General features: G+C 44.0%; 1 protein-coding gene across 1 annotated transcript; it reads left to right on the top strand.

Moving 5' to 3' along the window:
* Window positions 1-202: 202 nt before the first annotated feature.
* On the top strand, window positions 203-19,605 carry LOC139461680 (uncharacterized). Its single transcript, XM_071243138.1, has 6 exons — window positions 203-613; window positions 14,426-14,528; window positions 16,199-16,344; window positions 16,832-17,025; window positions 18,101-18,371; window positions 18,634-19,605. The coding sequence occupies exons 1-6, from the start codon at window positions 481-483 to the stop codon at window positions 19,080-19,082; spliced, it is 1,296 nt and encodes a 431-aa protein (XP_071099239.1). The 5' UTR covers window positions 203-480; the 3' UTR covers window positions 19,083-19,605.
* Window positions 19,606-24,764: the final 5,159 nt, after the last annotated feature.

Genomic DNA, 24,764 nt, shown 5'->3' with positions numbered 1-24,764 from the left:
GTGTTGGACGAGCTGTGTTGGGCGAGCTGTGTTGGGCTAAGTGTTCAAATTTAGTATTGTAAGTAAGAAATCAACATCCATGATAGCGATGTAAATGTTCAGTCCGATCATTATTCAGTGGGAATACGGCAACTTGCACCATGGGACGCAAAATAAAGAAAACAAATTTATAAATCAAGTTAAATTACTAAAAACAGTGCCTCTTTACTCGAGATCCGAGACAAAGCCGAAGGTCCCTGAATCTCAGTGATTCTCTATGGTTTTAATCTGGTGATGAGAGGGAGGGATGATGTCAGGTCCAGCAGCTGGGAACCACCCAACACTTACTCTCAAGTTGATAAACACACACGTGAATGAACAGATCAACGTTAGCCTTTTTCTTCAGTTTTTTTAAAAGGACAAATTAAAGATAATCACATCACGAGAGCCGTAGTTCGGAGAAGGGACGTGTGCTGGTCATTCCTGGGATCTCATTGTGACATGTCTGACTTGGAGATGGGGCGACTCCGTGGACCAGTGCCAGACACGTGTTCCCTGCTGCGAGTCCTGACCTACGCCAGTGTGTGCACATGTCTGCTGAACCTGTCCGTCCTGGTGGTCTGTTTGTCTGCAGGTGAGTTGTGACTACTTCACCACAGGTGTGCTGAATCAATATGACAACGCTTACTACCGATATATAATATACAGTAAACCACAGTTATAACGAACTCAAAGGGGACACTAATTTTACTTCCTTATAACTGTCATTCGTCATAAACATATGTACAGCATATGTACTGAGACAAAAAAATATGTTCGTTATATCCGTCAGTTCGTTATAAACGTAATTTACTGTACCTAATATATACCTAATATACCAAGCTTTACTAATTATCCATTGATTTATACAATGATGTATAACAAATGTTATCGGCGAATCGATTTAAGCATTTTTTATGTTATGCTTTATGACCCATTGTACTGTTTTTTGCAAGGTGCACACAATTCATTTATAGTTTATTGCATGAATTAGTTATTTAGAGTCCACCTTTGTATGAATAGGGTATACATATCTGTTGTGACGTTTTAGTATTGATAAAAAAATGAGTGTGTTTTTTTAATTGGATAGAATATCCTTGACTGCTCTGTTCATATACGTTCGAGTAGCTGTCCATCTCTCAGAAATAGAGTTAGTTTGGCCTTCGCTGTTGCTTATCTTGGCTTTAGGAGATCTCCGACATATAGCGGATCTAACTGCATTCTTGTTTTAACCGAACTTGGGCTGGGGCATGGTCTTGATATTCCAGTATCAAATGAGCAATGGATTCAGGTTTATTGCAAGATGGGCATACCTTGTCAAAGTGCTTTTTGTGACCGTCTGAGGCGTGAGAGACACAGAGTCATGGAGACACAGAGTCATGGAGACACGGAGCAATGGATTCAGGTTCATTGCAAGATGGGCATTACCTTGTCAAAGTGCTTATTGTGACCGTCTGAGGCGTGAGATGGCAAAACTTCACACCCCACTCCAAATCTGTGTAATGTTATCCGTACTCCAGTTATACTGCTCCGAGCATTTAGTCACAGTTCTTAGTTAAAAAAAACTGTAATTAAAAAGTTTGAATCTATTATCTGCTAGTAATCTCTATATAGTCACACGATCTTAGTTCCCCTGCATTTCTTAATGGAAAGAAAACAAACCTTTAATTAATCGTATCCTATTACTAAGTATTTGGATAAATACACTGCTATAATCTATATATGGTAGCACTATCTAACACCCCTATGTCCATTGATAGACTCTCCTAAACAGATAATACGGGCCTAAACACTACACAGATTACTCTGACTCATGGAGACTCTGACTCATGGAGACACTGAGTCATGGAGACACGGAGTCATGGAGACACTGAGTCATGGAGACACTGACTCATGGAGACTCTGACTCATGGAGACACTGACTCATGGAGACTCTGACTCAGGGAGACACTGACTCATGGAGACACTGACTCATGGAGACACTGAGTCATGGAGACACTGACTCATGGAGACTCTGACTCATGGAGACACTGAGTCATGGAGACACTGACTCATGGAGACTCTGACTCATGGAGACACAGAGTCATGGAGACTCTGACTCATGGAAACACTGAGTCATGGAGACACTGACTCATGGAGACTCTGACTCATGGAGACACTGAGTCATGGAGACACGGAGTCATGGAGACACTGACTCATGGAGACACTGACTCATGGAGACTCTGACTCATGGAGACTCTGAGTCATGGAGACACTGAGTCATGGAGACACAGAGTCATGGAGACACGTAGTCATGGAGACACTGAGTCATGGAAACACAGTGTCATGGAGACACAGACTCATGGATACACTGAGACATGGAGACACGGAGTCATGGAGACACAGAGTCATGGAGACACTGAGTCATGAAGACACTGAGTCATGGAGACACAGAGTCATGGAGACACAGAGTCATGAAGACACTGAGTCACGGAGGCACTGAGTCATGGAGACACTGAGTCATGGAGACACAGAGTCATGGAGACACTGAGTCATGGAGACACAGAGTCATGGAGACACCACTCATGCATGAAGTCTTTGAATGTCATTTAGAAGTGATACACATAAGGAAGAGAAAATTTATGGATGTCAACTTCTGTATTATGAGGAACACAGCGTTCCGGAGTATACACTTACTCCTTCATTAGATGAATAAATGCTTACTTACTTACTTACTTTGGAGATTTAACGTGCGCTTTCCGACTGATGCGTATTTCGCACACGGGCCCGGCCCGGCCATTTAATGTGTTTCCGAAAGGGGCGAAAGTGGTATGTGCAACCCAAGAGGGGGCTTTAGGGGTTGCTTATATAGAATTTGGGAATTTTGAGATTTCGAATAGATGCCGATAGGGTTGGGGAGTAGAACTAAGGGAGCTGGGTATGGTGGATGTTTGTTTTTTTATGTGATTTTCATTTGGTAGATTATTGTGTTTTTAAATGCGTTTTATTAGTTCCGTTTTGATTAAGAATACGCCTAAGACCTTGAAGTTTTCTACTTTATTTTGTGGGTTTAGTATTGCTTCTAGAGCGAGCGCCTTGTTTAGATTGAGGGTGGTTTGTAATGCGGTTCGATGTGTTAGGTAGTGTGTGCAGTGGATGAGTGCGTGTTCTGGGGTTTCTAATTGTTTGCAGTGTTGGCAGTTACCTGTAGTGTGTTTTTTATATTTTTTTAGGTGGTTATTTAGGTTGGTGTGTCCTGTTTGGAGTTTTGTGATTACTCTGTCGATTTTTTGATGGATGGAGAATTTTTGGTTTGGTTAGTGGTTTGCTGAGCACTTTTTTGATTTGGCTATTTGAGTTTAGATATAGGTTATGCCTTTTTTTGCTGATTTTTTGCTTGTTTACGCTTTTAATTTCTGATTTTGAGATGGGTAAGTTTAAGCTTATTTCTGGGATTTTGAGGGATAGTTTAAGTATTTGATTTATTAATTTAGGTCGGTTTTGGGTATTTTTGTTTTGGAGGGCTTGCAGTCCACTTATGGAGTCGGTAAGTATTAGGATTTTTTTGTGTTTTTTGAATTCTTGATTATGGAGGGCTGAGGCCATGCCTATTAGTTCTGCCGTGAATATTGATTGATTGTTTGGGAGTCGGAAGGATTGTGTGGTTTTAGTTGGTTGTGTGGTATGGACTCCGAAACCTGTGTGTTTGGAGGTCGGATCTGAGGATCCGTCCGTGTAAATGTGACACCAATTTGGCCAATTTTCGTGTATGTTTGCTAGTGTGGTGGTTTTAGCTATGTTTGGGTCGGTTTGTTTATTTATTTGGCTAGCTAGTGTTGTGTCTATTTTGGGTATTTTGAGTTTAGGGGTGAAGCTATTTGATTGTTTGCAGTTTTGTTTAAGATTTTTAATTTGGTGTTCATTGTGGTAGTTAGTTATTCTTTGGGATATTAGGGTAAGTAAGGGCCGATTACGAGCTAAAGCTTCGTTTTTGGGGCTGATATTTTGGTTTATTAAGTTTTGGATGAAAAGGTTTGATTGCGACGCGGCCCAGAAATTTAAGCTTAGCTGTTCCCTGCGTAGACTTAGTGGCATTTCTCCTGTTAAGGCCTGAAGTGAAGTGTAGGAGGTGCCATGTTGGGTGCGTGTAATTAGTTTGAGAGCCTGATATTGTATTGAGTCAAGTTTTTTAGATAGAGAGTTGCTTATGGCGCAGCCGTAGTCTAGTTTTGATCTAATTAGTGATTTGTAGAGAGAGAGGAGGGTATCTTTGGAGGCTCCCTTGTTAGAGCCAGTTGGGCACCTTAGGGTGTTTAGGTCTTTACTGCATTTAGTTGTTGGGTTTTGGATGTGAGCATCCCAGGTGAGATGTTCATCGAAAATAAGTCCTAAGAATTTGGTTGTTTTTTGAAATTTGATTGTTTGGTTGTTTAGCTGGAGGATTGGGGAGGCGGGTTTCATGTTTTTATGTTTGAATACTATTCCTGTTGTTTTTTCTGAGTTAAGGGAGAAGCCCATTTGTCAGCCCATTGTTGTATTTTATTAAGATATTTTTGGAGTAAATTTTGGGCCATTTTAATGCTTTTAGTGCGGATACAGAGGGCTCCATCATCTGCGAATTTTGATGTGTTTACTTTAGGGGATAGGTCCTCGAATAGATCGTTTATCATTATATTGAAGAGGGTGGGACTGAGGATACTGCCCTTGGGAGTGCCATTTGCTAGGGGACATTGGTCCGATAGTGTTTGGTCTATACCCACGGTTATTTTACGATTGTTTAGGAAATCCTGGATGTAGTTTATTATCTGACCTTTGAGTCCTATTTTTTTAAGTTTTTGTATTAGCCCGTCGTGGGATACCATGTCGAAATGCTATGAGGCAGAAAGCATAAATATGTACATGTAAGAACAACAAAAGTAATAAGACAGCAAAGGTGGAAACTAACAAGGGAAGCCAACAGATAATTGGCGCTTATAGGTGATAAACAATGGACAACTGGAAGCCAGAACCTAAATTATCACTGATGGTAATTGGCAATGGACAATGGGCAAACGGAAGGCCGGGGTAAATTAGCACTGATGGTAATTGGCAAAGGACAATGGGCAAACGGAAGGCCGGGGTAAATTAGCACTGATGGTAACTGGCAATGGACAATGGGCAAACGGAAGGCTGGGGTAAATCATCACTGATGGTAACTGGCAAAGGACAATGGGCAAACGGAAGGCCGGGGTAAATCATCACTGATGGTAACTGGCAATGGACAATGGGCAAACGGAAGGCCGGGATAAATCATCACTGATGGTAATTGGCAACGGACAATGGGCAAACGGAAGGCCGGGTTAAATCATCACTGATGGTAATTGGCAATGGACAATGGGCAAACGGTAGGCCGGGTTAAATCATCACTGATGGTAACTGGCAATGGACAATGGGCAAACGGAAGGCCGGGGTAAATCATCACTGATGGTAACTGGCAATGGACAATGGGCAAACGGAAGGCTGGGGTAAATCATCACTGATGGTAATTGGCAATGGACAATGGGCAAACGGAAGGCCGGGTTAAATCATCACTGATGGTAATTGGCAATGGACAATGGGCAAACGGAAGGCCGGGTTAAATCATCACTGATGGTAATTGGCAATGGACAATGGGCAAACGGAAGGCCGGGTTAAATCATCACTGATGGTAATTGGCAATGGACAATGGGCAAACGGAAGGCTGGGGTAAATCATCACTGATGGTAACTGGCAATGGACAATGGGCAAACGGAAGGCCGGGTTAAATCATCACTGATGGTAACTGGCAATGGACAATGGGCAAACGGAAGGCCGGGGTAAATCATCACTGATAGGTAACTGGCAATGACAATGGGCAAACGGGAGGCCGGGGTAAATCATCACTGATAGGTAATAGAATGGAAATGGCAATGGACAGATGGAAGCCAGCTTGGTAATTAGCACAGACAATAATCGACAGTGATCAAAGCAAAACACCCCAAGCACTAGGCAGATAGGTTCCCTGGCACGGTTCATGGCTGGCTGGTGTCTCCTGATGTCCATGGCTTCTTGTAGTTTCCTTTGTCGACAGTTAGTTAGGACGTTAGTGGCTTCCCACGTGGTATAATGGTCTTGGTATTTGAGGGGCTCTTCGGAAATAGCGGATTTCAGGTTTAGTTTGTTGACAGAGGTGTTATGTTCTTTGAGTCTGGTGTTGAGGGGTCTGAGGGTTTCTCCAGTACATTAGCCACCACTACACCAATACATTTCAATCAGGTTATACAATCCAATGTATGTGGTATCAGTTTATTCTGATACTTGTAGTCGCTTAAAGGTTAGCGCTTCTAAACTTGGCCTTTTGTATTGTTGATCATTCAGCAGGTTACAGTGAAAAAAATAAATGTTCCTAACATCTAGTATGTGCTTACTTCTAGATACATATATGTGATTACTTCAAGATAAATGTATGTGCTTATTTCTAGATACATATATGTGCTTACTTCAAGATGCATGTATGTGCTTACTTCTAGATACATATATGTGATTACTTCAAGATACATGTATGTGCTTACCTCTAGATACATATATGTGCTTACTTCAAGATACATGTATGTGCTTACTTCTAGATACATATGTGTGATTACTTCAAGATACATGTATGTGCTTACTTCTAGATACATATGTGTGATTACTTCAAGATACATGTATGTGCTTACTTCTAGATACATATATGTTCTTACTTATAGATACATGTATGTGCTTACCTCTAGATACATATATGTGATTACTTCAAGATACATGTATGTGCTTACCTCTAGATACATATATGTGCTTACTTCAAGATACATGTATGTGCTTACTTCTAGATACATATGTGTGATTACTTCAAGATACATGTATGTGCTTACTTCTAGATACATATATGTTCTTACTTCTAGATACATGTATGTGCTTACCTCTAGATACATATATGTGATTACATCAAGATACAAGTATGTGCTTACCTCTAGATACATATATGTGATTACTTCAAGATACATGTATGTGCTTACTTCTAGATACATATATGTGATTACTTCAAGATACATGTATATGCTTACTTCTAGATGCATGTATGTGCTTACTTCAAGATATATGCATGTGCTTACTTCAAGATAAATGTATGTGCTTACTTCTAGATACATGTATGTGCTTACTTCTAGGTACATATATGTTCTTACTTCAAGGCACATGTAAGTGCTTACTTTTAGATACATGTATGTGCTTACTTTTAGATACATGTATGTGCTTACTTCTAGCTACATCTGCTTACTTCTAGGTACATTTGCTTACTTCTAGGTACATGTATGTGCTTACTTCTAGGTACATGTGCTTACTTCAAGGTACATATATGTACTTACATCTAGGTACATATATGATAAAATAACTATTTTGCAGGAGTCATATATCGCTCTTTGAAATATTTAAACAAAAAGAAATAGCATGCTTGATTGTAGCTCAAAAGTTGTGAAATGTAGATATAAAAGGTTGGAGCTGCTGGAATATTGATTAACTATTCGAAAATTTAAGTCAACCCGCTTGTCTTTTTAACATAGACTTTAACTGATTTCATTTAAACCACTAACGTCAGTGACTAACACGACTATTAACGTTAGCGTTAGCGGAGGCCGCTTATGCAGGGTAATTGACGTTAACAGGGTCCAGGTCACTCACTCACTCACTCACTCACTCACTCACCCACTCACTCACCCACCGTCAGCCCTATGCTGTGCCCGTTGGTTTCACCAATATGGTAAACGTCTGAGACATGTACACATTTCCTCCCACATCCAGCTGACACGCTGTGATAAAACTGGAAAACTGTTCAAAGCAGCGTTACATCCATCTCACTCACTCATTCCTAATACCGCTCCAAGATCAAATTTCATTATATCGCCCTTAAAGACACTCGAGGCAGTGCCTGGTTAGATTCGGCTTTGGACGACTAGTCCATAATTTGAAAGGGAATTAGTGTCCCAGTGATTTAAAACCTACTAACTGTGATGAAGGAGACAGAGTTCACTTAGAGGACGGAGAATGCCTTCTCCATTGATCTTCCCTACAAAGAAAGCATGGAGAATCGAAAGGATTTGTACCAGCATCTGTGGGATTACGAATCCCTCGTCTTAAGGTCAACACTGACCACCACCACGATTTAATAACAAATAAGACATGTCCATTCGGTGGTCCTCTGGCTTTTGGGCACACCTACTGTAATATATACTGGAATATATTATGGTGGAGGCATTAATTGGCGAAATATTCTGCTGACATGATGCAATTTGTTGGGCTATTTTGCAGTAATACTGAAACACATTAAAAATGGAAATGTTGTATTTCCTTCGTGATAATGTTTCTGATAGAAGATCCATCACTAGCCTCAGTGATAGAGAGACATGTTGTGGTGTTGAGTGATAGAGAGACGCGTTGTGGTGTTGTGATAGAGAGCCTCAGTGATAGAGAGACGTGTTGTGGTGTTGAGTGATAGAGAGACGCGTTGTGGTGTTGTGATAGAGAGCCTCAGTGATAGAGAGACGTGTTGTGGTGTTGAGTGATAGAGATACGTGTTGTGGTGTTGTGATAGAGAGACGTGTTGTGGTGTTGAGTGATAGAGATACGTGTTGTGGTGTTGTGATAGAGAGACGTGTTGTGGTGTTGTGATAGAGAGACGTGTTGTGGTGCTGGGTGATAGAGAGACGTATTGTGGTGTTGTGATAAAGAGAAGTGTTGTGGTGTTGTGATAGAGAGACGTGTTGTGGTATTGTGATAGAGAGACGTGTTGTGGTGTTGAGTGATAGAGATACGTGTTGTGGTGTTGTGGTGTTGTGTGATAGAGATACGTGTTGTGGTGTTGTGTTGTGGTGTTGTGGTGTTGTGACGTGTTGAGACGTGTTGTGTTGTGATAGAGAGACGTGTTGTGGTGTTGAATGATAGAGAGACGTGCTGTGGTGTTGTGATAGAGAGACGTGTTTTGGTATTGGGTGATAGAGAGACGTGTTGTCTTGTGATAGAGAGACGTGTTGTGGTGCTCAGTGATAGAGAGACGTGTTGTGGTTTTGTGATAGAGAAACGTGGTGTGGTGTTGTGATAGAGAGACGTGTTGTGGTGTTGTGAAAGAGAGACATGTTGTTGTGTTGAGTGATAGAGAGACGTGTTGTGGTGTTGATTGATAGAGAGACGTGTTGTGGTTCTGAGTGATAGAGAGACGTGTTGTTGTGTTGAGTGATAGAGCGACGTGTTGTGGTGTTTTGATAGAGAGCATGTTGTGGCGTTGTGGTAGAGAGACGTGTTGTGGTGCTGGGTGATGGAGAGACGCGTTGTGGTGTTGTGATAGAGAGACACGTTGTGGTGTTGTGTTATAGAGAGACGTGTTGTGGTGCTGGGTGATAGATAGACGTGTTGTGGTGTTGTGATAGAGAGACGTGTTGTGGTGTTGTGACAGAGAGACGTGTTGTGGTGTTGAGTGATAGAGAGACGTGTTGTGGTGTTGTGATAGAGAGACGTGTTGTGGTGCTGGGTGATAGAGAGACGTGTTGTGGTGTTGTGATAGAGAGACGTGTTGTTGCGTTGTGAAAGAGAGACGTGTTGTGGTGTTGAGTGATAGAGAGACTTGTTGTTGTGTTGTGATAGAGAGACGTGTTATGGTTTTGAGTGATAGAGAGACGTGTTGTTGCGTTGTGATAGAGAGACGTGTTGTCGTGTTGAGTGATAGAGAAACGTGTTGTTGCGTTGTGATAGAGTGACGTGTTGTGGTGTTGTGATAGAGAGACGTGTTGTGTTGAGTGATAGAGAGACGTGTTGTGGCGTTGTGGTAGAGATACGTGTTGTGGTGTTGAGTGATAGAGAGACGTGTTGTGGCGTTGTGGTAGAGAGACGTGTTGTGGTGCTGGGTGATAGAGAGACGTGTTGTGGCGTTGTGGTAGAGAGACGCGTTGTGGTGCTGGGTGATAGAGAGACGTGTTGTGGCGTTGTGGTAGAGAGACGTGTTGTGGTGCTGGGTGATAGAGAGACGTGTTGTGGTGTTGTAATAGAGAGCCGTGTTGTGGTGTTGTGATAGAGAGACAATTTGTTGGGCTATTTTGCAGTAATACTGAAACACATTAAAAATGGAAAGGTTGTATTTCCTTCGTGATAATGTTTCTGATAGAAGATCCATCAATAGCCTCAGTGATAGAGAGACGTGTTGTGGTGTTGAGTGATAGAGAGACGCGTTGTGGTGTTGTGATAGAGAGACGTGTTGTGGTGTTGTGATAGAGAGACGTGTTGTGGTATTGTGATAGAGAGACGTGTTGTGGTGTTGAGTGATAGAGATACGTGTTGTGGTGTTGTGATAGAGATACGTGTTGTGGTGTTGTGATAGAGAGACGTGTTGTGTTGTGATAGAGAGACGTGTTGTGGTGTTGATTGATGGAATGACTTGTTGCGTTGAGTGATAGAGATACGTGTTGTGGTGTTGTGATAGAGATACGTGTTGTGGTGTTGTGATAGAGAGACGTGTTGTGGTGTTGAGTGATAGAGAGACGTGTTGTGGTGTTGAATGATAGAGAGACGTGTTGTGGTGTTGTGATAGAGAGACGTATTGTGGTATGGAGTGATAGAGAGACGTGTTGTGGTGTTGTGATAGAGAGACGCGTTGTGGTGTTGTGTTATAGAGAGACGTGTTATGGTGCTGTGATAGAGATACGTGTTATGGTGTTGTGATTGAGAGACGTGTTGTGGTGTTGTGGTTGAGAGACGCGTTGTGGTTTTGTGATAGAGAGAAGTGTTGTGGTGCTGAGTGATAGAGAGACGTGTTGTGGTGTTGTGATAGAGAGACGTGTTGTGTTGTGATAGAGAGACGTGTTGTGGTGTTGATTGATGGAATGACTTGTTGCGTTGAGTGATAGAGAGACGTGTTGTCGTATTGTGATAGAGAGACGTGTTGTGTTGTGATAGAGAGACGTGTTGTGGTGTTGAATGATAGAGAGACGTGCTGTGGTGTTGTGATAGAGAGACGTGTTTTGGTATTGGGTGATAGAGAGACGTGTTGTCTTGTGATAGAGAGACGTGTTGTGGTGCTCAGTGATAGAGAGACGTGTTGTGGTTTTGTGATAGAGAAACGTGGTGTGGTGTTGTGATAGAGAGACGTGTTGTGGTGTTGTGAAAGAGAGACATGTTGTTGTGTTGAGTGATAGAGAGACGTGTTGTGGTGTTGATTGATAGAGAGACGTGTTGTGGTTCTGAGTGATAGAGAGACGTGTTGTTGTGTTGAGTGATAGAGCGACGTGTTGTGGTGTTTTGATAGAGAGCATGTTGTGGCGTTGTGGTAGAGAGACGTGTTGTGGTGCTGGGTGATAGAGAGACGCGTTGTGGTGTTGTGATAGAGAGACGCGTTGTGGTGTTGTGTTATAGAGAGACGTGTTGTGGTGCTGGGTGATAGATAGACGTGTTGTGGTGTTGTGATAGAGAGACGTGTTGTGGTGTTGTGACAGAGAGACGTGTTGTGGTGTTGAGTGATAGAGAGACGTGTTGTGGTGTTGTGATAGAGAGACGTGTTGTGGTGCTGGGTGATAGAGAGACGTGTTGTGGTGTTGTGATAGAGAGACGTGTTGTTGCGTTGTGAAAGAGAGACGTGTTGTGGTGTTGAGTGATAGAGAGACTTGTTGTTGTGTTGTGATAGAGAGACGTGTTATGGTTTTGAGTGATAGAGAGACGTGTTGTTGCGTTGTGATAGAGAGACGTGTTGTGTTGAGTGATAGAGAAACGTGTTGTTGCGTTGTGATAGAGTGACGTGTTGTGGTGTTGTGATAGAGAGACGTGTTGTTTTGAGTGATAGAGAGACGTGTTGTGGTGTTTTGATAGAGAGACGTGTTGTGGCGTTGTTGTAGAGAGACGTGTTGTGGTGTTGAGTGATAGAGAGACGTGTTGTGATGTTGTGATAGAGAGACGTGTTGTGGTGTTGTGGTAGAGAGACGTGTTGTGGTGTTGAGTGATAGAGAGACGTGTTGTGGCGTTGTGGTAGAGATACGTGTTGTGGTGTTGAGTGATAGAGAGACGTGTTGTGGCGTTGTGGTAGAGAGACGTGTTGTGGTGCTGGGTGATAGAGAGACGTGTTGTGGCGTTGTGGTAGAGAGACGCATTGTGGTGCTGGGTGATAGAGAGACGTGTTGTGGCGTTGTGATAGAGAGACGCGTTGTGGTGTTGTGATAGAGAGACGTGTTGTGGTGTTGTGATAGAGAGACGTGTTGTGGTATTGTGATAGAGAGACGTGTTGTGGTGTTGAGTGATAGAGATACGTGTTGTGGTATTGTGATAGAGAGACGTGTTGTGGTGTTGTGATAGAGAGACGTGTTGTGGTATTGTGATAGAGAGACGTGTTGTGGTTTTGTGATAGAGAGACATGTTGTTGTTTTGAGTGATAGAGATACGTGTTGTGGCCTTGTGATAGAGAGACGTTTTGTTGTATGAAGTGATATAGAGACCACAGTACATCGCAGTACATCACAGTTCTTCAGAGTACATCACAGTACGCCACAGTACATCACAGTACATCACAGTACATCACAGTACATCATAGATCATCATAGTTCATCACAGTACATCATAGTACATCACAGTACATCACAGTTTATCACAAACACATCACACTACATCAACAGCGGACGAACTGAATCATGTTAACGTGTGTTGCTTACAATCAGTTGCTCCCGTGAAGTACGTATGTATACTATACTAAAATAACAGTTGTTTGATTTCTTGCTGACAAGTGCTTTCGGTTATTGCAATTTCAAACAAAACCGAAAAAAAATCTTCTATTGTTTTAAGTTGTGAAGTTGTCTGTTGTCCGAAAGTCGACACAGACGCACAGACACACAAAACATGAACGTGTCGCCACAACATTCCTGTTGGTGCGTGGAAGCCTAGCGGTTAAAGTGTTAGCTCATAATGACAAAGACCCGTGTTCGATTCCCTACATGGTTTTGGGCCTGAAACCCATACGTGAAGTCACATACCGGGATGTTGCTGACTGTTTAGAGGGGAAAAGAAGCTCTTCCTCACTGATTGGGTTGGTGTATGACAATGAGTCACCTACCGGGATATTGCTGATTGTTCAGGGGGGAAAGAAGATCCCCCCCACTGATTGGGTTGGTGTATGTCAATACCTCTGCGTTTGCTGTTTATGTTTCTTGGGGCACGGGTGGTCTAGTTGTCTAAGGCGCCGCGATTCGCTGTGCAGAGTTGTGTCCCTTGGGCACGCCAGAAACCTATGATTGTTGGTTCGAATACGGGTGAGCCCCGATTATGTTTGTCAGCACCATACCCGTGCTCGTAGGTTTCACCGAAGTGGTAAACGTCTGAGACCCCCATCACTTCGGGCTTTCCCCCCGCATTAAGCTGACACGCCGTGATGTAACTGGAATACTGTTAGAAGCGCCGTTAAACCCAGCTCACTCACTCAGTGTTAATTTTCATTACTTCTGCTTCACAAGCGTTAGGTAATATATCAGTAAACACTTGTCTTGTTGAAATGGAAAAGTACCCTGTTGTCAGTTCCGCCGAGATCCTTTTCCATACGACACAGGTGTAGTTTAACTTGAAGTACAAGACAGTGTTTGTGAAACCGGTGTCACTCAATTTGTGTACGTCTTTCAGATTGTGTGATGGCGTGTTGAAAGAGTGGATGAGTGTGATAGTCATTAACATCCGAATGTCGGATGTGGATTTGAATGTCGTTCGTTTATCGGTTTGTGAACATTGCTTTCATGATGCATACTTCTTACATTTAACGTGACTACACGTGATGTTGTCCATCAGGCTGACTCGCTTCATCATTAATGCGGACAACGAACTACGACGGTATCGGTGCTTTACTTTAGTAGCTAACTCAGTCGGAGTATAATAAGCTAATTTATGAAACACTACAAAATCTCTTCCCGGTACAAACGCCCCCAAAACCTAGTACTTATACGAACATAAAGAGTGTTTTTTTGGTCTTTACAAAGACCAATATGAATAAATTCTGGTCGGTTACCAGGGGAACGTCTCATTTCCCTGGCGTTAACTTCATGACTAAACTTGACAAGTCCAGGAACTAGCACGGAGCAGGAAGTACACCACACACTGCCACTGGAGTCTAAAGTGGGATGTATTGTGCATTCATCCTGCAACATCTTAACTCCACCGAGACTTGCATGTTATCCATTATTAATGCATCGTGTGCAGCTGTTAAACTAGTTTACTACCTTTGCTAATTTGGTTTCATGCGTCCTACCCACATTTACTCAAGGTGCTTCAAAGCAGTTTTTCAAAATCTGTTTAATATTCTTGGCTGTCTCCCTTATAACAGCGACAATCTACTGGGATTGCTTTACTCAATCCGGAAATGTAATCCTTCCTAATCCCTTTCTTCCAGGCCGATGGGTGTTTGGGGAGGCGGTGTGTCAAGTTTTTGCATTCGTCAGTCACGTGACCGTGGGGGGTTCGGCGTGGCTCCTTGCCCTGACGGGGCTAGAAAGGTAATGTACAGTGGATTACTTTTGTAAAGAAAATAGTTTAATTGGAATGTTAGAAATTGATTTTTTACTTGGGTATTTCCTAGGCTTGGCATCTGAGTATGAGAGATGGTTTTCTTTCGACAGCTATTCTTTCATGGATCAAGACTCCCTGGCGCTAATTCTGTCGCCTCTCGGGGCCATGCTTGCTTTCTGGTACAAAGAAACAATTTATACTCATGTTGCGTGTGAGAACAAAACTAAAGTTTTTTCAGAAATCAGTTATAGTTACATGATCTATAGTTATATATTATTTTTCAGCAAATATTAATACCACGAAAGGCATTTACGTTTTCATTACTATTCATATCAAGTGAACGTCATTTCCCAAGGACAACTTTAATTTCTGACCGAAAATGGCTGGATGTGTACAGGAATCAGACTGGAACTGTTAGTCAGGACACTGTTGGTCATGACCCCGTTAGGCAGGACACTGTTGGTCATGACCCCGTTAGTCAGGACACTGTTGGTCATGACCCCGTTAGGCAGGACACTGTTGGTCATGACCCCGTTAGGCAGGACACTGTTGGTCATGACCCCGTTAGGCTGGACACTGTTGGTCATGACCCCATTAGGCTGGACACTGTTAGTCAGGACCCCGTTAGTTAGGACTCCGTTAGTTAGGACCCCGTGAGTCAGGACTCCGTTAGTCAGGACACTCTTTGTTCGGACCCCGTTAGTCAGGACCCCTTTAGTTAGGACCCCGTTAGTTAGGACCCTGTTAGTCAGGACCCCGTAAGTCAGGACCCTGTTAGTCAGGACCCCGTTAGTCAGGACCCCATTAGTCAGGACACTGTAAGTCAGGACCCCGTTAGTCAGGACACTGTTAGTCAGGACCCCGTTAGTCAGGACACTGTTAGTCAGGACCCCGTTAGTCAGGAAACTGTTGGTCATGACCCCGTTAGGCAGGACACTGTTGGTCATGACCCCGTTAGGCAGGACACTGTTGGTCATGACCCCGTTAGGCTGGACACTGTTGGTCATGACCCCATTAGGCTGGACACTGTTAGTCAGGACCCCGTTAGTTAGGACTCCGTTAGTTAGGACCCCGTGAGTCAGGACTCCGTTAGTCAGGACACTCTTTGTTCGGACCCCGTTAGTCAGGACCCCTTTAGTTAGGACCCCGTTAGTTAGGACCCTGTTAGTCAGGACCCTGTAAGTCAGGACCCTGTTAGTCAGGACCCCGTTAGTCAGGACCCCATTAGTCAGGACACTGTAAGTCAGGACCCCGTTAGTCAGGACACTGTTAGTCAGGACCCCGTTAGTCAGGACACTGTGAGTCAGGACCCCGTTAGTCAGGAAACTGTTAGTTAGGACTCCGTTAGTTAGGACCCTGTTGGTCAGAACCCCGTTAGTCAGGACACTGTTAGTCAGGATCCCGTTAGTCATCTTCTTTGACATTAACACCCTCATCTCATAAACAGTCAATGCCTCTCTTTATCTCAGATACTACAAGTTGTTCCTGCCAGCGGAGCACCAGTGCCCCTTATGACATTAACACCCGCATCTCATAAACAGTTAATGCCTCTCTTTATCTCAGATACTACAAGTTGTTCCTGCCAGCGGAGCACCAGTGCGCCTTATGACATTAACACCCGCATCTCATAAACAGCAAATGCCCCTCTTTATCTCAGATACTACAAGTTGTTCCTGCCAGCGGAGCACCAGTGTATTTTCTCCGACATTAACACCCGCATCCTGGTGATCGGCATCTATCTGCTCGTGGCTGTCATCGTCACCAGTCCCTTGTACGGCTGGGGCGAATACACGGAGTTCAGGGGTGAGTTAAGTATTGTCGGAACCGTAAAATGGAATTTTCCTTCAGTTGATATTTCTTATGATTATATCGGTAAGTTTGTGGCCTATATTTACATGTCACTCAAGCCGTCGGAGTACGATGACACACAATCAACTTAGTCGCCTAGTCTGACCTCAGATCGCGTGGGTAGCTGGTGACCTTCACCACCCCCCCCCCCCCCACACACACACACACACACACCCCACCCCGCTGATGCGTGTACATATGTATGAGTCAACCAGTTAATTAGTACTTGCATCAGCAAGGTTGGTATACGGGTGCTGCAACTATGACGGTGTGACATTTAACTCACTCACTCACTGGGGCATGTAGTGTGCCACTAACAAGTCAATACTGTTTTTAATCACTGGAGAACCAACTATGAATAATCTCGCCCTACTTTAAAAATAATGCAAAAGATGCATCTTCCATCAACAGAAACAACAGAAACAACTTTCACTTTTTACAGGATATTTTCATCTGACGATTTCCCTGAGTGAGGCAGGTAGTGAGGACCAGACGTCTCTGTCATCCTACACCCCGGTCTCCAACACAAGCCAGTCCAACCTGACCACTAGTAACACCACGGCCTACTGTATGCTGACAGACACCAGCCCTGGGGCGCTGCCAGTGGACGAGCTGAACATCACAGAATTCACGCAGGTACACAAAGTTCACCATGTGTCGTAATCGTAACTAGCAGTGCTTCTAAAACTGTTGGACACCAGGGGTGCGGTTGTCTTGTTGTCTGTAAGGTGCTGTTTATAGTTACCTCCCTTCGCTGTCAGGATCCGCTGGTTCATGGATGCGACTATGATCCTTGATCCTTTGCTCGCTTCGTACCCGTGTTTCATGGCTTCAGATCTGCGTCATCCTCCTCTCACAGGAAGCCAATACGCAGAAACTGACAAACTCTTCAAAGTATCGTCAAAGCAACTCCCTCCCTAAAACTGTGGGTGAGTGTTGTGTATGCTTTACGACAGTCAATCGTAGACCCAACAAAATGAACCCGGTAAACAATAGACTAATGAGGGCACAGGGAAAAGCACGTCCGATTCTTACGTCAATCCCCCTCCGGAGTAATGGTAAAGTGAGTTGACTTCACCACGGCCTCCATACACGGTGTCTAGCTAGGAGCGCTACAGTCACTACAACTAACACTCGCGAAAAGGGAGAGTTTTTAGCTGATATTTGAACATGTACAAAGTGGGGGAGCTTTATATTCAGAGGCAGTCCGTTTCATAATTCTGGGTGGAGACACTGAATGATATTTATTCCATAATTTGTGCGTTTGTGAGGTGGAATTGACAAAAGACGCCGATTTGCCGAGCACAGTGACCCCTGAGACTTGCAGTTGTCCGGTAGGTCGTCCAACTAAGGTTGTGCCAAGCTATGCTGACTCCGTGAGGCCGAGTACTTGAACTTTATTCTTTATACTGCATATTCTCATACCTTTATATTCTCTCTACTGTATTATACAACACGTTTTATATTCTTTATACTGTGTATTCTAACACCATATATATTCTCTCTACTGTATAATCTAACACCTTATATATTCTCTCTACTGTATAATCCAACACCTTTTATATTCCTTTTAGTGTTGGGAAGATATGCAATTATTACATAATCATGATTAGTTAATCCAGGTATTTATCAAGATGACGTCACTGTCTTAACGGGTCATCACAACCATCAGGACTGACAAGGTTTCACTAACACAGCTGATCTTTGACAGATAATACAGTCAAGCATCAAGATGCGATGGGGTATCCAAGCTCGTCTGTGGTCATTCGGACCCAATCTGACGTACCTGCTCCGAGCACAGTCCACGTCCAGCCTGCAAACCTTCATCCGGAGCTACCACGACAGCAGCGTCAGCGGCCACCTCCTCGCTGCCGCCTACACCGACTGCGACTGTCAGTCACAAGGCAGGTTCCTGTGTGAGAGTATCCATGTCAACCTGACAGAAGTGGAGGAGTACCGGTCCATCTTCCTACCTTTTCAAAGTAAGCAACGGATGGGTGTTCATTCTTCTCATACATCAATCTATGAAAGCAGTTTAAACCTTACTTTATTTCCATGAAAGAAAATCTGGATTGGCCAACAGCCTATTTGAAGATAAATCAAGCATATATATATGACTGATATGATTTCCAGAGCAACACATTCACTTACTGTGTGCAAAGTAGCAGTAGCACAACACGAAGTCTGTGGTGTTTATATTGGAATAATCTATGTATGTGTAATGTCATAATGCTTCTATTGCAGGTCCTATGATATGTTCAATAGACTTCACAACAGTCAACAAGGTGGGAGCCGGGTGGTTGGCCTTCTTCGTCTTGACCACCGCCGTCATGCCGTTTGGGTTCATGATCGTCATGGCGACAGTTATCATGGTCCAGTGGCGCCATATTCCCCTGGACGTATCGCGGAGTGACTGTGTGCGGACTGGCCGCCTCCTGGTGGGGTCGGGAATATGTGCACTGTTATATTCTCCTTATTTCGTTGTGAACATTGTCAACTCTTTAAAAGTTTACATATCACCTCCTATCCACGAGATTGCACTCTTCATCTATTACTCGTGTTTCATCGTGCCTTGTATCATGTGTGGAGATAAGAGCTGTTTGAGGAGATCGTCCACAAACCGCTCACCGCCATCCCAAAAAGGAAGTATGGAGGATATAGAGTTCCAGTTACTCCAGACAGCACAGATATGATTCGTGCACAGAAGTGGTTTGATTTGAAGACTCGTGGTCTAGTCGGGGATACTACCCGCGTCGGGAACACACTCAGCATGGTCACCAGGTGCGGCTTCCCTGGCCGCCGAGGTCCGTTGCGGTGTCATCGATCACAGGACGAAGGAGCGAGGTTCGAAAGTATTCAACTGTTCAAAGCCTGACAAACATCGTTTCATGTTATGAAACCAATACCAATTGTGAAAGGCGTGAGAATATTCCGCCAGTTTTATGGTCATCTAAGTAGATGTTAGTGAAAGCCAATGGTAACCGGGAAGTACGGCATAGGACTCTCTGGTCAGAAGTGTTTAAGGTCTGGACAAAGGCCGAAGTTAGTTTGTGCTTATTAGAACGGAAACGTGACGAGGTGACAGTGGATGTTCGCGGGTCTGGCACAATGAGGACGAAAAGCCTGGGAATTTCAGCGAACTGCCATGATTTTCATGTGTGTTTTATGAAGCTGTTTCTTACTTGTGAAACCGAGGCATACACTAATGGATAATCGACTTGGACACAATGATGTTGGTTTGCATTAATTGGAAGAGACAAAATGATCTTATTGTTTCCCTCGAATTATTGGAACCATATTTTGATATTGAACCACTTGGTATCGTGTGTATTATGTCGTGAACAAAGTGGAATCCATGTATGGTGACCTGAGCTAAATTTAGCCGAGGTATGGTGACCTAAACTAAACTGAACCGAGGTTTAGTGTTATGAACCTAGTGGACCCGAAGACTGTAACCACGTTCATGTGCGCACCAAGTCAGAACCTCTGTCAGGGATGTTCCACCATTGGGAATTGCAAGATGGGTGTTCTGATATAACATCACGTGTACCCGTCAAAGGATGTTCGTGTACCGACTGTGCGAATTGTCGAAGTTCTGGTGTAAAACTGAACTGAACCCATTGTATAATATTACGACATGAACCTGACGGGAGCGTACTGTATGAACCCATTGTAACGAGTGAGCACTCTTCCAAACTCGATTCCCCCATTGCCATGATGACCTGTGGGGTTGCCAGGTGCACCAGGTGTGGAAACACGGAACTACAGAAGAAAAGTGACAAGCGTTGTGTCCTCACTTCAACACCAAAGACATTGCCAGGACATGTTACTTGTGTCGGACATTCTATCAACACAATAGAAACATAATCAGGCCTATAGCGTGAAAACCTAAACAGCACTAGTTTTCCAGAGGATAAACACTAAAGGGAAATATGTTAGGATGTATTTTTGGTATCGTTTAGACGAAACATATAACCTCATTACGAGAACCCAATTACTGAAATAGTACTGCACTGATATCACGTCTGTGTATCATGTATTGACCCTGGTCAGTTAGGCATCATCTGGAACATCACATTCATGTCAGCCGGAGATCTTGGACTGGACAGACATGGCCGGTGAAATGCTCGTAAATATAGACATATAATTAGAATAATGAAGATCGATTGATGAGCAGACAGCGGGAGATGAGGCACCTGTGACCGACACACGACCCGTGCTGAAACTACGCACACAGGCACCCTGCAGACATATTGTACATGGTGGTGCAGTATAGGTACATGGTGGTGCAGTATATGTACATGGTGGTGCAGTATAGGCACATGGTGGTGCAGAATAGGTACATGATGGTGCAGTATAGGTACATGGTGGTGCAGAATAGGTACATGATGGTGCAGTATAGGTACATGGTGGTGCAGTATAGGTACATGGTGGTGCAGTATATGTACATGATGCTGCAGTATAGGTACATGGTGATGCAGTATATGTACATGGTGGTGCAGTATATGTACATGATGCTGCAGTATAGGTACATGGTGGTGCAGTATATGTACATGGTGGTGCAGTATATGTACATGATGCTGCAGTATAGGTACATGGTGTTGCATTATAGGTACATGGTGGTGCAGTATATGTACATGGTGGTGCAGTATAGGTACATGATGTTGCAGTATAGGTACATGGTGGTGCAGTATAGGTACATGGTGGTGCAGTATATGTACATGATGCTGCAGTATAGGTACATGATGCTGCAGTATAGGTACATGGTGGTGCAGTATAGGTACATGGTGGTGCAGTATAGGTACATGGTGGTGCAGTATGTGTACATGATGCTGCAGTATATGTACATGGTGGTGCAGTATAGGCACATGATGGTGCAGTATAGGTACATGGTGGTGCAGTATAGGTACATGGTGGTGCAGTATAGGTACATGGTGGTGCAGTATATGTACCTGGTGGTGCAGTATATGTACACGATGGTGCAGGATATGTACATGGTAGTGCAGTATATGTACATCCTGCAGTATAGGTACATGGTGGTGCAGTATATGTACCAGGTAGTGCAGTTTATGTACATGCTGCAGTATATGTACATGCTGCAGTATATGTACATGGTGGTGCAGTATGTGTAGATGATGGTGCAGTATATGTACATGGTGGTGCAGTATATGTACATTCTGCAGTATATGTACATGGTGGTGCAGTATGTGTAGATGATGGTGCAGTATATGTACATGGTGGTGCAGTATATGTACATTCTGCAGTATATGTAGATGATGGTGCAGTATATGTACATAATATATGATGCTCTAGGTCTATACGGCCAAGAAATGTTCTTGTGTTATGCTATAACCTGTTTACTATGAAACATTGCTGTAACAAATAAATATTTCGAAAGTATGTTTAAGGTTTTGTTTTGTAGATGATATGTTTTTACTTGTGTTGTTTTTTCTGGTGCAGTATACATTACAGGGTGAGCTTGGTGAGGTGTGGTGAGGCTAGGTGAGATTGAGTGTTGTTTGCTGTATGGTGTATATCTGGAGATTGCGTTGGATGGTGTGTTCTGTATGGTGTAGATGTGGAGATGGGGTTGGGTGGTGTGTGCTGTATTGTGTAGGTGTTAAGGTTTGAGTGGTGTGTGCTGTATGGTGTATATCTGGAGATTGCGTTGGATGGTGTGTTCTGTATGGTGTAGATGTGGAGATTGGGTTGGGTGGTGTGTGCTGTATTGTGTAGGTGTTAAGGTTTGAGTGGTGTGTTCTGTAAGGTGTAGATATGGAGTTTGGGTTGGGTGGTGTGTGCTGTCATGTGTATATGTGGAGATTGGGTTGGGTGGTGTGTTCTGTATGGTGTAGATGTGGAGTTTGGGTTGGGTGGTGTGTTCTGTATGGTGTAGATGCGGAGATGGGGTTGGATGATGTGTGCTGTATGGTGTAGATGTGGAGTTTGGGTTGGGTGGTGTGTGCTGTATGGTGTAGATGTGGAGTTTGGGTTGGGTGGTGTGTGCTGTATGGTGTAGATGTGGAGATGGGGTGGGATGATGTGTGCTGTATGGTGTATATGTGCAGATTGGGTTGGGTGGTGTGTGCTGTATTGTGTAGATGTTAAGGTTTGAGTGGTGTGTTCTGTATGGTGTAGATATGGAGTTTGGGTTGGGTGGTGTGTGCTGTCATGTGTATATGTGGAGATTGGGTTGGGTGGTGTGTTCTGTATGGTGTAGATGTGGAGATTGGGTTGGATGGTGTGTGCAGTATGGTGTAGATGTGGAGATGGGGTTGGGTGGTGTGTGCTGTATTGTGTTTTTATGTGTAGGTTAGGTTGGATGGTGTGTTCTGTATGGTGTAGATGTGGAGTATGGGTTGGGTGGTGTGTGCTGTACGGTGTATATGTTGAGTTTGGGTTGAGTGGTGTATGCTGTATGGTGTAGATGTGGAGTTTGGGTTGGGTGGTGTGTGCTGTACGGTGTATATGTTGAGTTTGAGTTGAGTGGTGTGTGCTGTATGGTGTAGATGTGGAGTTTGGGTTGGGTGGTGTGTGCTGTATGGTGTAGATGTGGAGTTTGGGTTGGGTGGTGTGTTCTGTATGGTGTATATGTTGAGTTTGGGTTGGGTGGTGTGTGCTGTACGGTGTAGATGTGGAGTTTGGGTTGGGTGGTGTGTTCTGTATGGTGTATATGTTGAGTTTGGGTTGGGTGGTGTGTGCTGTATGGTGTAGATGTGGAGTTTGGGTTGAGTGGTGTGTTCTGTATGGTGTAGATGTGGAGTTTGGGTTGGGTGGTGTGTGCTGTACGGTGTATATCTGGAGTTTGGGTTGGGTGGTGTGTGCTGTATGGTGTAGATGTGGAGATGGGGTTGGGTGGTGTGTGCTGTATGGTGTATATGTGGAGTTTGGGTTGGGTGGTGTGTGCTGTACGGTGTAGATGTGGAGTTTGGGTTGGGTGGTGTGTGCTGTACGGTGTATATGTGGAGTTTGGGATTGGCGGTGTGTGCTGTATGGTGTATATGTGGAGTTTGGGTTGGGTGGTGTGAGATGTGGAGTTTGGGATTGGCGGTGTGTGCTGTATGGTGTATATTTGGAGTTTCGGTTGGGTGGTGTGTGCTTTATGGTGTATATCTGGAGATTGGGGTGGGTGGTGTGTTCTGTATGGTGTAGATGTGGAGATTGGGTTGGGTGGTGTGTGCTGTATGGTGTATATCTGGAGTTTAGGTTGGATGGTGTGTGCTGTATGGTGTATATTTGGAGTTTGGGTTAGGTGGTGTGTGCTGTATGGTGTATATGTGGAGTTTGGGTTGGCAGGTGTGTTCTGTATTGTGTGCATGTGGAGTTTGGGTTTGGTGGTGTGTTCTATATGGTGTAGATGTTGAGGTTTGAGTGGTGTGTGCTGTATGGTGTTAATGTGGAGTTTGGGTTGGATGATGTGTGCTGTATGGTGTAGATGTTGAGTTTGGGTTGGGTGGTGTGTGCTGTATGGTGTAGATGTGGAAATGGGGTTGGATGATGTGTGCTGTATGGTGTATATGTGAAGATTGGGTTGGGTGGTGTGTGCTGTATGGTGTAGATGTGGAGGTTTGAGTGGTGTGTTCTGTATGGTGTAGATGTTGAGGTTTGAGTGGTGTGTGCTGTATGGTGTTAATGTGGAGTTTGGGTTGGATGATGTGTGCTGTATGGTGTATATGTGGAGATGGGGTTGGATGGTGTGTGCTGTATGGTGTAGATGTGGAGATGGGGTTGGATGGTGTGTGCTGTATGGTGTAGATATGGAGTTTGGGTTGGAGGGTGTGTGCTGTATGGTGTAGATGTGGAGTTTGGGTTGGATGGTGTGTGCTGTATGGTGTAGATGTGGAGATGGGGTTGGATGGTGTGTGCTGTATGGTGTAGATATGGAGTTTGGGTTGGGTGGTGTGTGCTGTATTGTGTATATGTGGAGATTGGGTTGGGTGGTGTGTGCTGTATGGTGTATATGTGGAGTATGGGTTGGGTGGTGTGTGCTGTATGGTGTAGATGTGGAGATGGGGTTGGGTGATGTGTGCTGTATGGTGTAGATGTGGAGTTTGGGTTGGGTGGTGTGTGCTGTATGGTGTATATGTGGAGTATGGGTTGGGTGGTGTGTGCTGTATGGTGTATATGTGGAGTATGGGTTGGGTGGTGTGTGCTGTATGGTGTAGATGTGGAGTATGGGTCGGGTGATATGTGCTGTATGGTGTAGATGTGGAGTTTGGGTTGGGTGGTGTGTGCTGTATGGTGTAGATCTGGAGTGTGGGTTTGGTGGTGTGTGCTGTATGGTGTATATGTGTAGATTAGGTTTGGTGGTGTGTGCTGTATGGTGTAGATGTGGAGTTTGGGTTGGGTGGTGTGTGCTGTATGGTGTAGATATG

Source organism: Haliotis cracherodii, unplaced genomic scaffold, assembly GCF_022045235.1.
Source record: "Haliotis cracherodii isolate W230 unplaced genomic scaffold, xgHalCrac1.p SCAF_15, whole genome shotgun sequence".
Lineage (NCBI taxonomy): Eukaryota > Metazoa > Mollusca > Gastropoda > Lepetellida > Haliotidae > Haliotis > Haliotis cracherodii.
Note: the sequence above shows the minus strand (reverse complement) of the source record. Positions and strands in the feature narration are given on the sequence as shown.